The sequence below is a fragment of the Leiobunum rupestre genome, chromosome 5 (assembly GCF_980474605.1).
Source record: "Leiobunum rupestre chromosome 5, qqLeiRupe1.1.hap1, whole genome shotgun sequence".
Taxonomy (NCBI): domain Eukaryota; kingdom Metazoa; phylum Arthropoda; class Arachnida; order Opiliones; family Sclerosomatidae; genus Leiobunum; species Leiobunum rupestre.
Window position 1 is genome coordinate 15934259 of NC_143388.1, and position 15916 is coordinate 15950174.

Genomic DNA, 15916 nt, shown 5'->3' on the forward strand with positions numbered 1-15916 from the left:
ACAGCACCCTACACAAGGAGAACGCAATCCGTCAAAAGTCGTACATTTTCTTGCGTACATTTTTTCATTGGTTAGACGGTTTAGCGCCTGCTGCCGTCGGAAATTGACTTCCCCGTTTCCGTAAAACGTTCAGCGCAAAGGTTCGTCCAATGAAATTTGTACACAACACTGCGTTAGCTTATTTAAAGGCTAGCTGCGTTCTCCTTGTGTTTGTTGCTCCTAGGTGGAAGGATATCGTCACCTTCCTTTGCCCCCATCATGGCCGGCTTTAGAGTCACGACCGCCATCTTGTCTTAATGGCTTATCGTGAATACCATCCATTCACAAAATAAATTATCTCTTAAATAACGGAAGAGGTGTAATTTAGTCTCAGAAAATTTGCTAAAATATTTCAAATTCTAATGCGCCATTTTCCCCGTATATACCCTAAAGTCTATAATGGCTTGGAAAACAAGTTCAACAAACATTACTAGCGTAGATAAGACAAGAGACGAGCGTGTAGACTGGACCGTGCTCCGTAGGAATCCAACGGCGTACCAACTGACCAGGTCAGCCTCGAAAGAATGAATAGCCCACTTGTAGGAATTTCGGAGGAGAGGGCGAGACCATCCCAGGGCCCCGGAGAGAGAGAGAGGGCCCCCCTATTTAGCCAGGGGCCATTTCAGTTTTGGTAAACAACTAAAACGGGTCTTTTATAGGGACAATTATTTCCCCCCGCGTCGTTACGGCGTAACGTAGAAGGCCTCCCTTCAGCGGACTGCGTGACCCTTAATGGCACGGAGTGGGGTGGGACAAAGATAGCGCCGAATAATTTGGGGGTATAGTAGCAAACAAACGCTAAAGATTATATATTAAATTAACTCCAAAGAGGGTCGATTATTAGTGGGTTTGTTTTAGCAGGGGCCGCGAGCTAGTTTAAACTTTTCGTGTATCGAGTGGGGCCGTTGGCGTTAACGTTAAAAGGGGAGGGACACCCCGAACGAAAACAGCCTGCAGCTGGAAAATAAGACGTCTTTAGCACTTTTGTATAAAGACGTTGCCTATGTTTTTTTTTTCAAACGTCAATTCCAAGAAAATCTCATTTACAGGGGTCAGTCGTGAACCCCCAAAAGAACGCTAGCATTTTTGGCATACGTGGAATTTTATGTTACGGAACGGGAGTAGCATTTTTAACGAAATTTAATTCAGTGGATAATAGTTTGGGTGTACGTGGTGTAACGGATGTTGGAGTAGTTAATTGTTCCAATGACCACTCAAATACTTCAGTAACTTTGGTATAAATTCGGGTTTCTTGGATTAAAAACGTTTTTAATCCAAGGTCGTATAGATTCCATATCAACTCATGGACTAATTGTAATTGTTTCATTAAGATATACCAATACTACCGAGGCAAATATTACTTTTTTTATAAAGAATAAATTACGACCTCAATTCTTAGAAGTTTAAAACTAGAGCTTGGCGGAACAGAAATATTAACCACTAAAATTTCGATTATTCATAAAAACTGTTTATTTATGTATATTATTCGTGGTTATAAAACGATTTAATATGCAAAAATAAAGTTTTATTCGGATAATTTTCAGTTATAAATAAAAACAAATAAAACGGTCATTTCTTATCCAAACCCCGAGCTCTTTTTGTTTTAATTGTAATTTTAAAATTTTAAATCTAATAGTTTCTTTATAACTCACCACATACGTTAAATACGAAATACTTAATGAATGCCTATCTAACTAATTTAAAACCATTTAATATTTAGAAATTAGTCAAACTTTCCAACCGTATTTCCTTTTAAAGCCAACCATCTAAGTTTTAAGTACCGAATGGTTTTAATTAATAACAACTGTAGTTACGAAGTACCTCTTTTAAAAATATATGTTGAGTAAAATCAACGTTGTTTTAAAAGATGGGGTTTACACGGAGAATAAACTTGGCAACATCGTCGTTAGTTTATCCAAAGAAAAAACTATCTGAAAACGAGGTCGAGTGCGTACGAAGGGTACTCACGTAGTCTTAGGGTGAGATTGACTCTGTTGGGGTACTGGATGCCTTCGTACATGGTCTCACTTTGCCACCACGTCTGGTTGTCATTGTTGTTGAAGTCGGTCAAGTACTCCGGCGGATGGGCCAAATGTGGCACAGCGGCGTCGCAGAACTCGCACGACTTCCTGGCTTCGGTGGAGCCCGTTTGCAAACAGTACTCGGTGACGTTGCCGCGCGTACCGCAAGTATTCGTCGCCTCGACGCGAACGTTGTAAGCGGCGTTGACGAACTCGGGGATACACCTCTGGGCCCGACCTTGGTCATCGTAGCACCTGGTCAACGACCTCTGCCTCGTGACTGGTCCGTACAACGGAGGTTCCACGACCGACGTCACGTCCAAGTAAGGGTCCTGTTGGCCATTCACCACCGCCGCGATCACCCAGAGTACCAGGCACAAACAGCGGTACCGTAATGTCCTACTCATGCTGTTAGAGGTTATAGGAGCGCTAGCATAGCGAGAAGAGGTAATTAGACCACGAGGGACGCGTGCAACGTTGGATTGGGAGCTGGACGCGACCGCTCTCGTCGAATTCCAAAAGCGCGTCTGCCGCCGATGCCGCCTTCTCCCAAAATCCTGGAAGTTTTCTTCGGGACCGCTCTCCCGCCGCTACCACCCTCTTCGGTGGGGTTCCTCCGTAAGTTCTTCCACCCGACGGAGCCCCTCCCTCCTTCTAATTCCTCGCGAGAATCGAAAGAGCCGAGCGCGCCAGCGCCAGAGAGAGAGAGTACTGACTTTTCCAAGTATTCATAAAGACTGGAAACCGCCGACTCGTGGAGAGTGAGAAAGTTCCCCCTATCGATTCTAATATTCGCGAAGAGTTGGGAGGACGAGGGGGAGACAGGTTGATTCCGTCGCTTATCTGGCACTCCACCCGGGGCCTTGGAGACCAGGTACGATCTGCATCGGGAAAAGTCCATCCGCGAATCTCCGGTGTGTGTCAGATCGAATCTTTTTGGGATACGCTGTCATTGCCAGTTGTTGGTCCTGTACGGTATATGTCTGCTTCCTCCATCCATTCCCCTCCGAATACCAGAAGAAGAAGAGCGAATTTTTAACACCGCGTTTATTACCCAGCGGAAATGAGAGATCTTCAGATTTGGGGTTTTTTATGTATATTAAAAAGTATATATGGCAGTTCCTGCGCGGTATTGATTTTGGTATTGGTTTCTTTGGTAATATATTCTACTTTCTTTTCGCGGATATATATATATATATATATATATATATCGAGATGCTTTATATGGATGAGCTGAGCAAAATTCCAACATTTCTTCAAAGGAATTTATGGTCTTTTATGATGGATTTAAGGATTCTGATTTATAGGCTTAAAATAAAGTCATTTCAATAATTCCCAGAAGAATTGACGAATCAATGCGCGAATACACTCTAAAAGGACGTATTTTTCTAAAATAGAATCCTAAATTTCTTATTCATAAAACTAATATTTAAAAATCAATTTTGCGAATATTATTTTCGAAAAATTCTTACAAATGTAACTCGGATATTGCTCTTGTTATGGAATTTATATTGAAAAATTTCTAACATTTTTCCTAAAACGCAGATGTTTTATTTTCAAAAGAAAATATCTTCTAATCTAAAATAGTTCTAAAATTTGCATTTCTCTTTACAGGAAGTCGGAAAACATTTTTCATTAAAATTTGTACTCATTCTTTAGAAAAAAGCTTCTAAAACATTTTATAATAAAGGTTTTTCATAAAATACAATATATCCGTTGTAAAATTAATATTATTACAGTTGTTAAATCATTATAATTTTTGTTTCAGCTGTAAAAATATTATTTTTAGTTGTTAAAACTATGTTACTACAGTTGTAAAACTTATATTACTACAGTTGTAAAACTTATATTACTACAGTTGTAAAACTTATATTACTACAGTTGTAAAAATTGTTATTGTTTCAGCTGTAAACTTAATATTGTTTCAGCTATTACAGTTGTAAAATTTTTATTATTGTTACAGTCGTTAAATTATTATTATTATTATTACAATCGTAAATTTATTATTATTATTATTATTACAATCGTAAATTTATTATTATTATTATTACAATCGTAAATTTATTATTATAATTAGTCGTAAAATTATTATTCTTACAGTCGTAAGATTATTATTATTTCAGTCGTAAGATTATAATTATTTCAGTCGTAAGATTATAATTATTTCAGTCGTATTTTTTATTATTATTTCGGTTGTAAAATTATTATTATTACATTCGTTAAATTATTATTATTACATTCGTTAAATTACTATTATTTCCGTTGAAAAATTATTATAATTACAGTCGTAAAATTATTATTATTTCAGTTGAAAAATTATAACTTTTTTGGTTGAAAAAGAATAATTTTGGTTGTTAAATTGCTATTATTTCAATTATAAAATGAATATAATTTGAAAGAAATAATGATTGATCAACTTGATCGAACTTATTTAATAGTTCCTTAAGCAAAGAAGATAAACTTGAAATATGAAGTAATAATTCGCTGGCATCTTCCCTTTCGGGCATCTCGAATATCGTACGACCTTCTCAATTTATGAATGAAGTCAGAAACTTCGCCAAGGCCGGAATAACTTTGACAAGGGGAAGATTCTCAGTTTGATTCTGCATTCTATCCTTGGCAGTCGCCGCCGCCCGTTACCCCCCTCATTGCTTTCCCCTTTGTGAAATCCCCCCCTCCCGACTGACTCGTAACCAGTGCGATACGCGAGCGAGAGGAAATAAGTACACTGGGGCAGGTGACGCAGGGGGGCCACTTTCTCCTCAACCTTTCTTTCTTTTGGAGAAACTTTCAAAAGTTTTGCTCCACTCTTTCGACTGAAGAGATTTGCTTTTATAATATAAAAAAGAGGACGTACAGGAATACTGAATGCGGATGAACCAAATTTAGCATCGCTCCAAGGCTTATACGCTTTTCAGACGAAGCTTATATAACTGGGATTAGATTCAGTTTAGTAAACCACCGTAAACCTTTTGTACTGAGATATATTAAAGATATTTATATAAATTAACTTCCGTTAACTAAATCCGGTTTTATAAGCCTCGTCTGAAAAGGCTATAATGCTGTTGATGTAGACCAATATCCATTTGTCAAGGGGGATGATTCTTTAACGAGGGTAACGTTATTAAATGCCGATTTTTAAATACCCGAAGTCATACCAGTCTGAAACGAAGGTGTTTTAAATTTTAAGATAGTGGTTGATTTTTGTTGTTAATAAATCAGTATTTATTATTTTGCCACCAAAAAGTTTAAATTGGCGCCATCTAGTGAAAATAAAAGTATTAGAATCGAACCTTTAATGGCTTCGCTCTATATCGATACGCTTATGAGTAGGGAAAATATACATTTACGAGGTTAACGCCATCACTGGTTCGATTTTTAAATACGTAAAGTCCTACTAGATGGCAGTACCAGTTGAAATTTGAAAGTTTAAATTTTAACTATCTAACAACAGTGAAAAATTAAATCTTTTCGTGCTTCTTTTAATGTTGAATTCAACATTTGTTTATATTTTTACATTAATTAATTAATAATTTCTTGTCAAAACGTTTAAATAGCACCATCTACAATAAATAAAGGTACATTTCGGACGTCTGTACTCTGCTCCGCGCCTTTGGCATTCGATAACTTTACCGAGTCCAATAGTTTTGTTTTTTGTTTGTTTATATCTCTTCCTATCACTGTTTGTATATACTTTAAATTTGTTGTCTAATTATGTATGATGCACATGGTGTGAAGGCCTCCGCTGCCATATACACCAGTAAAGAACATCTAACGGCTTCTATAATATTAAGCAACAATAATAATAATAATCAGCTAGGCAAATACTCAAGGCACCACCCTAGGCCCAAATCATCTAGCGACTTTTAATGCCTTTTAATTCCGGTGGCCGGGTTACAATGCGTAGGAGGGTGGTGGCAAGCCCATCATGCCACGCGAGTCAACAGCTCCCAACACTCACTTTTACCGTTAAACTCTCTCACCCTTTAAACAGTGGTGAGAGTTTGCAAACTCTACGCGGAAGGAGTGGTTCCGAGTTTCCTCTCTAAATGTTTGCTTCACTGTTACGCAATTTGTGAATCAGTTTATAACAGGGTCCAAATCCTACTCAGCATCTCAAACGTGCATCATGTGCCTACGCAAAATACGTTTATAATAAAATGTATATCTCATCCCTACTTTGAACCATGGTCGCCATACGTCAGATGAAACCTTCTTTTATATACGTAACTTTGCTTAAAAAGCGTGACCCACCTAAATGAAACGGATGATATCGGTAAAAAGCGCTAGTAAAAATACCAAACTTCAAATGTACCGCCCACGCAAAAATCCGATGTAAACTTTCTTCGGAACTTTCTACAGTAATCAGGGCATGAACAAGATTATCAAGACCAATTCGAAAGCTACACATTGCAATATTTTAACGGGGCTGCCATAATATTTTCAGATTCAAATTCCCTGACTTTATATTTTACTTTTATCAGAAGTTAGTAAATTTATTTATATTTGAGCAAGAACCGATTGACGCAAATTAGTTCTGGATTTTAGAATAATAAAAAATTTATTTTTATTGCCACGTTTAAAAATGACCAAAACTTTTAAAGAACTGAATAATAATCACAGAATTTGCCCTTTTACAAATTCTTGATATTCCGTGACTTTTTAGGCCTATTTTAAAATTTCCTGACATTTTCGCTATTTCCCTGACACGTGACAGCTATGTGTAGATGATAAGTGAAGTCTACAACCACAAATACAACAATCTCTAAATGTATCAGCTTCTAGCACAGTGACCATTCGGCTTGGAGGTTAAATACCAATAGACAGACAAGAAAACAATACAAGAGGGAGTTGGAGGAGTCCCAAACTACTTTCTTATCTCGGTGAGCTATATTCAATCGAAGATGTTCTATCCAGCCTACAAAGCACTTTCTTCGCAAATTCTTCCTACCAGAAAACACAACAGCCTCCTTAAGGGAAAGCCAACTTTTGGAGCGAGAGTTACATCCGATGTTTTACGTATAATTTTTAAAATCTTTCGGCTCGCCTTTTGCCCTTTCGAAGGTCAAAATCTCCAATAAAGGAGCCGTCTTTGGGCGTATGCTGACCCCTGGGGGTAGTCTTAGACCGGCGGACAATAGATCCCCCGCGGAATGGATCGATTTTTTTGGGTAGAAATATCTTTGAATGGAAATCCCATTCGTGTATTCAGTATATAGATAAGGGGACATCTCCTTTTTGACAAGAACTGGCTTTTATTGAGCTGCTTTTTGTGCCACAAGGAGAGAACTTCTTTACTTTCGCCGAAAGTTTCTATAAAGTTCAATCCTAGTTTACGAAACCAAAATGAACATATTTTAAAGATGTCACAATATTGTTAAAAGTTAGAGCCCCAGAGCATGGATATGTATTAATACTGCGTATTATGGATTCCAAACTCGTAGTAGTCACAAGGCATTCGAGCTAGCTCACCGTTTGCGGAAAGATAACCGATGCAGCTCCCCCATTTTCTACCCCTCTCTTCCCAAGTGAGCCAGAAAGAAATACGTTAATTTAGATTTTCGGCGCATGACCGAAAATTCAAACCTCTTTCCGTTAGCGTTAGGAGTTGTAGATGGTACTTCATTGTTACTCATTTCAAGTCCTGAAAAAATTCTTTGTAAATGTTTCTTTAAAATTTCACTGTTTAACTAAAGTCTGATAAACTTACCTTAAGTTTCACCAGTGTAATAAAATTAGGAATAGATGAATTAAAGACATTTATAGTAATTCGCGTTAATATAGTTAGAACTTTGGAAATCATACACGCGGTTTAGCGAGCAGACGACATTTCCTGCCTAACTTCCGGCTCACTTTGGAGAAACGTCCGGTCCGTTTTTTAAAACCCTGCTAGATGGCGCTGACTGCTATTAAGACATTTGCTGGTTACTTTTTCTCAGAGTTTGGAATCCATAATACGCAGTATTAATACATATCCATGCCCAGAGTTAAGAGTCTTAAGTCTTCCAAATTCTAGGACAATTTAATATTTAATTTGGATGGGATCGTAATGCATTTCGGTATTGGAATGAAATCCACACTTCAATAAAACATAGTGTTGTTCATTTTCCGGAAAAATAAAATGCGGAAAATTTTCCAGAAAAGTTTCCGGAAATTTTTCCGCAATTCGGAAAAATAAAAATTTGAAACATAAATTACCTTTTAAGGGTTTTTAATGTTTTATCGATATAAAATGTCTAATATCAGTAAACATACTACAAAACATTAATAGCGTTACATTGTTAATCAGTTTAAACTAGTCTAGAGGTTTACTTTTAGATTCGAAACAATGTGGCGAAAATGCCGCTTTATTTAAATTTGCAAATAATATATTAGACTAATCATGGAATGAAAACTTTTTTTATTTTTTTCTGAAAAATACGGAAAATTTTCCGGAAAAAAGGCCTCGGTCATTTTTTTCCGCGGAAAATTTTCCGACTTACAACACTAATAAAACACCTTCAATGAAATCGCCAAGAAGTAATGTTTCCGAGATCCAGAACCTAAAGGTTTCTGTTTATATAGGCCTAGTGCTTGTTGAAATAATGGAAACTTTTCACTTGCACGGTATGCAACAAGTGTTTCCTTTTAACAAGGTTGCTTTTTTTGACATATAAAGGCTGAGCAAAATCCCGACGTTCTTTTTACAGGTTCTTTATATAGGTACAAGCACTATATAAACAGTAACTTGCCGGTCCTGGATATATTACTTCTTGACAATGAAATTTCAATGCACTCCTGGTCAGATGAAATCGCATTGCATTCCCGAATTCAGATGAAATCGCATTGCATTCCCGGATTCAAATGAAATTTCATTGCATTCCCGAATTCAGATGAAATTGCATTGCATTCCCAAATTCAAATGAAATTTCATTGCATTCCCGAATTCAGATGAAATTGCACTGCATTCCCAAATTCAAATGAAATTTCATTGCATTACCGAATTCAGATTAAATCGCATTGCATTCCCGAATTCAAATGAAATTTCATTGCATTTCCGAATTCAGATGAAATCGCATTGAATTCCCGAATTCAAATGAAATTTCATTGCATTTCCGAATTCAGATTAAATCGCATTGCATTCCCGAATTCAAATGAAATTTCATTGCATTCTCGAATTCAAATGAAATTTCATTGCATTCCCGAATTCAGATGATTTTGCATTGCATTCCCGAATTCAGATGAAATCGCATTGCATTCCCGAATTCAGATGAAATCGCATTGCATTCCCGAATTCAGATGAAATCGCATTGCATTCCCGAATTCAGATGAAATTGCATTGCATTCCCGAATTCAGATGAAATTGCATTGCATTCCCGAATTCAGATGAAATCGCATTGCATTCCCGAATTCAGATGAAATCGCATTGCATTCCCGGATTCAAATGAAATTTCATTGCATTCCCGAATTCAGATGAAATTGCATTGCATTCCCAAATTCAGATGAAATCGCATTGCATTCCTGGATTCAGATGAAATCGCATTGCATTCCCGAATTCAGATGAAATCGCATTGCATTCCCGAATTCAGATGAAATCGCATTGCATTCCCGAATTCAGATGAAATCGCATTACATTCCCGAATTCAGATGAAATCGCATTGCATTCCCGAATTCAGATGAAATCGCATTGCATTCCCGAATTCAGATGAAATCGCATTGCATTCCCGAATTCAGATGAAATCGCATTGCATTCGCGAATTCAGATGAATTCGCATTGTATTCCAGAATTCAGATGAAATTGCATTGCATTCCCGAATTCAAATGAAATTGCATTGCATTCCCGAATTCAAATGAAATTGCATTGCATTCCCGAATTCAGATGAAATTGTAATATATTCCTTGGTATTCACTTGATATACTGTTGTAGAATTTCACAATTTATGAATTGCCGTGGTTTTATGAAAAACACAAAATAGACCAATTTGTATATTATGGCCGGGTGGTGGTGTTTTCCCCCAATTAATTTTGGTCAGTTTGCATATCGAGGTTGTTGAAAAATCAGCTCTAAGTTCTAACTCCATCCGAATGTCTTCGGGGCGCCCATATTGGACCACCAGTACCAAACGTTTTCTATGAAGAATAAAGGTACGGTATTGCTACGAAAAACTAACGATTACGTACGTACCTTAGATACTATGTTAATTTTTTAACCTGATTACTGATTGTATGCTTTAATTAATGTTAATTCCTAGTGATTTCCATACTAGCTATATTTGCACACCTGATTACTGATCAAATTATTTTATGGTAAATTATCCGTGATTTTCGTCACATTTGTACACCTGATTTCTAGTCAAGTTATTTTACTGTGAAATTTACATGATTTCTGTACTGTTTGTATTTGCACGCCTGATTACTGATCAAGTTATTTTACTGTGAATTCTCCATGATTTCTGTACTGTTGGTATCTGCACGACTGATTACTGATCAAGTTATTTTACTGTGAATTCTCCATGATTACTGTACAGTTTGTATTTGTACGCCTGATTACTGATCAAGTTATTTTACTGTGAAGTTTCCATGATTTCTGTACTGTTGGTATTTGCACGACTGATTACTGATCAAGTTATTTTACTGTGAATTCTCCATGATTACTGTACAGTTTGTATTTGTACGCCTGATTACTGATCAAGTTTTTTTACTTCGAATTCTCCGTGACTTTAATACTTTTTGTTTTTGCACACTTAATTGCTGATCAAGTTATTTTACTGCTAATTATGCGTGATTTCTATACTATTTGTATTTACACACCTGATTACAGATCAAGTTATTTTACTATGAATTTTCCGTACTATTCGTACACTTTGATTACTTGTGTGACTACCCCCTAAGCCTATCATTCGGATCCGAAAATACCGACAATTAATGAATCAAACAGGCACTCACTAGATGTGCAAGCTTGGTCGTAGTCATTTAGTACGGCGATAAGTTCACGGTCACCAGGAAAATGTTATTGATGATTTGGCACGTCAAAACAGAACGAGAAAGGAATGGATCTGGAGTCACCATTTTAGCGTTAATTGTCCCCATTGAGCCAATACCGCACACATCAACGGATCCGGCGGACATCGCTCAAATTTAATGTAGACCCACAGCAGCTGCTGGTGATAGAAATGGAACTATGCCTGTCGTATGTACCGCTCTGATTACGGTTCCGGAATAAAACAGTTAAGCTTTCTTTTTATGACGCGACAAAATCATGCCCCCCATTAATTTCATTTTTCCTTGCTAAAATCCTTCAAAGATTAAGGGAAAATATTAAGTTCGCATCTTGGATCATCAGACATTTCAAATAACTGCGCTTTCAGACATAAGTTGAAGTTATGGAAGGAATTCAAATTTAAGGGTACTACAGGCGTGTGCAAAACAGCCGAAGCGAAATGTCTATTTCGAAAATATATCAAAAATTTTCAATAAAAAAATTATTATTATAAGCGGGGTAATCAATTTCAACGAGTTCAGTTTGGACTCCAGTCGTATGCAACTCTTTTATGTAAAAATTACATTGACTTGCCTGGTTTTTAGCATTTTTAGGCATTAATGCCAATTGAGCTGGGGTTTTTTGTCAAGTCATTCAGAACTGAAAATTAAGCGAGCGATCGAAAGAGCTTATAGGAAACCCCGCCAGGGTGTTTAGCATCGCGCAACATTACTTTTACAAATTTCCGACCAAAATTTTCCAATGCTTTACAGGCGATCTGATTGGGTGGCACTCAAAGGGTGGGAAGCGTAAGGGGGTTTGCACCTTAGATTTCATGGAAACCAAAGGGAAATTAACAGAATACCGCAAATGCGAGACTTTCTGTTTATGTCTATTTATTTTTGGTATTACGTCTGGAAATTGTTTCCTGTCATTTTAAGATGTTGAATTATTTTGGTAATAAATTAATGAAATGTAAAAATTTCATTGGAATTATAAGAAGTAAGTACAGCAAAGTTTACTAGTTTTGAGGAATCAGTTTGCAGACGCCAATTCGACTGGGACATAAGGCCAAGGCGTTCAAGATGGTCTGGGTAAGAAAGAGAACGAAAGCCAGATACCATTTTGGTGGCCTTACGCTGCACTCTTTCAAGCCTCTCAATATCCTTTATCAGGTGAGGGCTAGGTGAGGGGACCAACTCGCACAGTAATCTAGATGTGGACGGATATCAGTTTGATATACAACGGAGGACCATCGATTTAGTAGGGTCGAAGCTTATCCCATTTGTTGAGGCCCAGGAGTCGAAAGCATTTAAGTCATTTTGCAATAATAGACAATCGTTGGATAAATTTATTTCGCACCCAAGTTTTGAGTCATCGGCAAACAGCCTAAGAAAAGACTCCCTAATAGCTATAGGAATATGAATGTTAACATTCATCCTCCTAGCTAATAGCAAGCGGGAGATGATTGATATATATTACCAACCATGTATGCCCTAACACCGATCCCTGGGGAACCCCACTATTAACGGGACACCAGGAGGAAACTACATCCCCTAGTGCCACGCGTTGAACCCGGTCGTTAAGAAAATTAGATATCCAGTTTATAATCATAGGGGGACTTCGAGGAATTCTAATTTACGGATAAGGAGCGCTTGAGGATTAGATATCCTGATATATACATGTAACTATGTTTTATATTTATTAATTTCTAGGAAATATTAAGAAGAAATTTTAATTGCTTCTGGAAGTGTAATTTTTTTTACCTTCATTAACCGGAATTGCGAAAAAGCGTACAGTAGGAAACCGATGTCAGCGATTACTAATCTGTGAGTCCGATGAGCGCAGCTGCTGAACGTACCCATAATATCGAAAAATACATGACTGTACAAAAGAGTTAATTTTTTGGGCGTGTGCTTTTGATATATTAGTAGATTGCGTCTCGCGCGATTTTGCACGCGCGTTAAAAATTAAAAAAGAAGCGCGCGCTCAAATTCTTTAACCTTACAAGGCACTCTGCACGCGCTCACGCCGTAGGGGGCCGTGAACATACAACAGAAAATAACCAAATCCTGTGACCAACGATCTTTTTCGGAACCACCTATTATTTAAAAAAAAAATAAAACCAAAAAATTAACATTAATAAAACAATGAACAAACAAAAAAAAAACGATTAGATCATGACCAGACAGATAAATGTTCACATAATAAATAGATAAATTTGTGAAAATTAGATTGAGTAACAATATTAGATGGCAAACCATTCCAATCAGTAATGATACTACGAGAAAAAGAATTTAGTCCTATAGTACCGCTTGTAAGCACCTTGAGTTTAGTCGAGTAATACACCTATCCGCATATTCCCTACACGTAATGCGAACTCTACGGGCAGTATCCATATAGGACGAAATTCTAAAGAATGGTCCCGCGTGTAGATGGCAGTTCGAGCCAAATAAAGATAGGTGTATAGAGGCAGCTTTGGTGTCTAAGGACTTTGGCCAACACCATAAGTAGAGGCGGCGCGGCGCGCTTTTTACACAATTTTAAAGAATGGCCCATAGAAATAGAAATTAGACTAGAAGCACGATTGTATTGGGCGGGGACGTACCAGCTAGAAGGCTGCCATCAGAGTGGAATCGCGATAGTCGCGCCATCTCATAGAAACAATTTAAACCAAATAAGTAAATATGGTCACGTGGAATAACATAAAACAAATCGTAGGCAACGTATTAAAAACTTTTTTTATTTATCTGACGTTATATTAAGTTATTTTAACAGCTTTAGGAAAATCATAAAAATCTCAAAAATCTACTATATCTACCGTGTCACCCTTAAAGTCACACGTTAACTTTGCGCAATCATTGTAAGTCTGAAATACCACAAATCATCACAGTTTAACTCAGTAGCCCCGCCAGGGATTTTATGCACGTAGGCCCAGCTTGAATTAAAGGCCCCATCTATAATGTTTATTTAAAAAATTCCCGAGTTTCAAGGATTTTTTTATTTAAATGTTTTAAATTTTGACATGATTTCTATTTTCCCATTGAATTTTTTAAAGGCATTTTAATCAAGGAATGACACTCTTCGATTAGTTTTTTTTCCAAATTCGTCGACTACTAACTTTGGGTTTTCTTTTAAACAATTCGACAAATCACGATTTATCGACAGTGTAGCCAGATTTGAAAGCCTAAATTCTCCCATAGTTGTCCGTAGACGTGTTTCAATTCTTTTGAGTGAACTGAAACTTCTTTCTGAGATTGTATTTGCCACAGGAATGCAAGAAACAATTTTGTAGTATTTCACTAGGTCGGGGAACCCATCTGCCATTTTAATTAAATAGTGGAAGCAGTCGATTACGCTGGTAAATTTCTTGGGGATAATTAAATTTCTGGCTATTTTAATTTGACTTTTTAACGAATTCAGGTCGAATTGAAACCGATTATAAGTGTTACAATGGGTTACGATATCGTTTTCGTTAAGAAAGTTTTACCTTTTTACTGGTTCGTGGTGAAACAAACCGTTAGTGAAGATTTTTGAATGGAATAAAGTTACAGTGGCATACTTATGAGTAATTATGTTACATATGGTATTAGTCAAGTCAAATTGAATGGTTTCCGGTAGTTCACTTTTTCAGTAAGTTTTCTGAAATAACCTCTGATAAATATGGAAACTAAATAACAATTACTAAAATCAATAAATTGGCATACTCTAGAAGATGTAAATATGCTTTGTTCTGGAATAGATATTTTTAGGAGCTCTTTCAAATTCTTGTTTTAATAAAGAAATTATTCATATTTCAGTTAGTTTTTTATTTCAGAATGTATAGGGTAATTTTTACTTGTGTAGGTACAGCATTTGCTTTCAAATGGTGCCTTCCATTTCGAAAGTAAATTTCATCTGGCAGAAAATGTTTACTACACACAAAGTCAAAAGAAGTAATTGAAGATGGAGTCCAATTTTCGCGATTTACCGCTAAAACCCATTTTCCTAGTAATTCAGCATTTCTCAGAGGAAATCTTAGTGTTAATAAAATCTCTTATTCCGAGATTATTATAAAATATTTACTATAATATTACATACGTATGAAATGATAATTTTATTTCTTTCCCAGATCTCTCTTTACAATGTGGAAAAGCGCAGTTTTTAACCATTTCGAAATTCGCGTCGTAGCCATGGCGACAATGTTTAATGCGTTTGTCAGATGGCGCGTACATCGCGATTCCACCCTAATGTCAGCCTTCTAGCTCGCCTGTTTCCCTTGGGATTGGCGGAAAGGGCAGTGCTTCTAGTCTTATTTCTATTTCTATGGAATGGCCGCGAATTGACTTGAGGGGTGAAAAACTCATTAAAGTTAAGATTCAAATTATTGTAAAAAAATTTGTGTAAAAGACAAAGGTTATTAATTTTATGACGCAAGTCAACAGGCTGAATACCAAGCGATTTTAAACGAGAAGGGGTAGACAAATTTTAGCAATTTAGTAACAAGATTAGTTATAATAATCAGCTTGGCTAATACCCAAGGCACCACCTTAGGCCTAAGTCATCGAGCGACTTTTAAAGCCTTTAATTCAGGTGGTCGGGTTACAATGCGTAGGAGGGTGGTGACAAGCCCTGCATGCCACGCGTTCGAGCCAACAGCTCCCTACACTAACTATTACCGTTAACCTCAACAAGTTTTTGTGGAAGGGGAAACCGAATATCTCGGGGGAAAACCCCTTAAACCAGAGGGGAGAGAACTTGCAAACTCTACGCAGAAGGAGTTGTTCCGAATGTTCACCCAGTGCCACAAGCTGGGATCGAACCCGGCTCCTCTTGCTGCGAGGCGAAAGTGCTAACCCCTCCGCCACCCCACTTCTGTGACTTTTGTAGAGCAGATAGGTCCGTAGTTAAATGCGGG

General features: G+C 37.1%; 1 protein-coding gene across 1 annotated transcript in view; it reads right to left on the reverse strand.

Moving 5' to 3' along the window:
* LanB2 (laminin subunit gamma-1) overlaps positions 1 to 2598 on the reverse strand; it is a 126650-nt gene extending 124052 nt beyond the window's left edge. Inside the window, exon 1 of the mRNA XM_090174390.1 lies at positions 2008 to 2598. Coding sequence (XP_090030516.1) covers positions 2008 to 2467 — 460 coding nt within the window. The 5' untranslated portion in view covers positions 2468 to 2598. The remainder of the gene's footprint in view (positions 1 to 2007) is intronic.
* Between the last annotated feature and the right edge of the window lie 13318 nt (positions 2599 to 15916).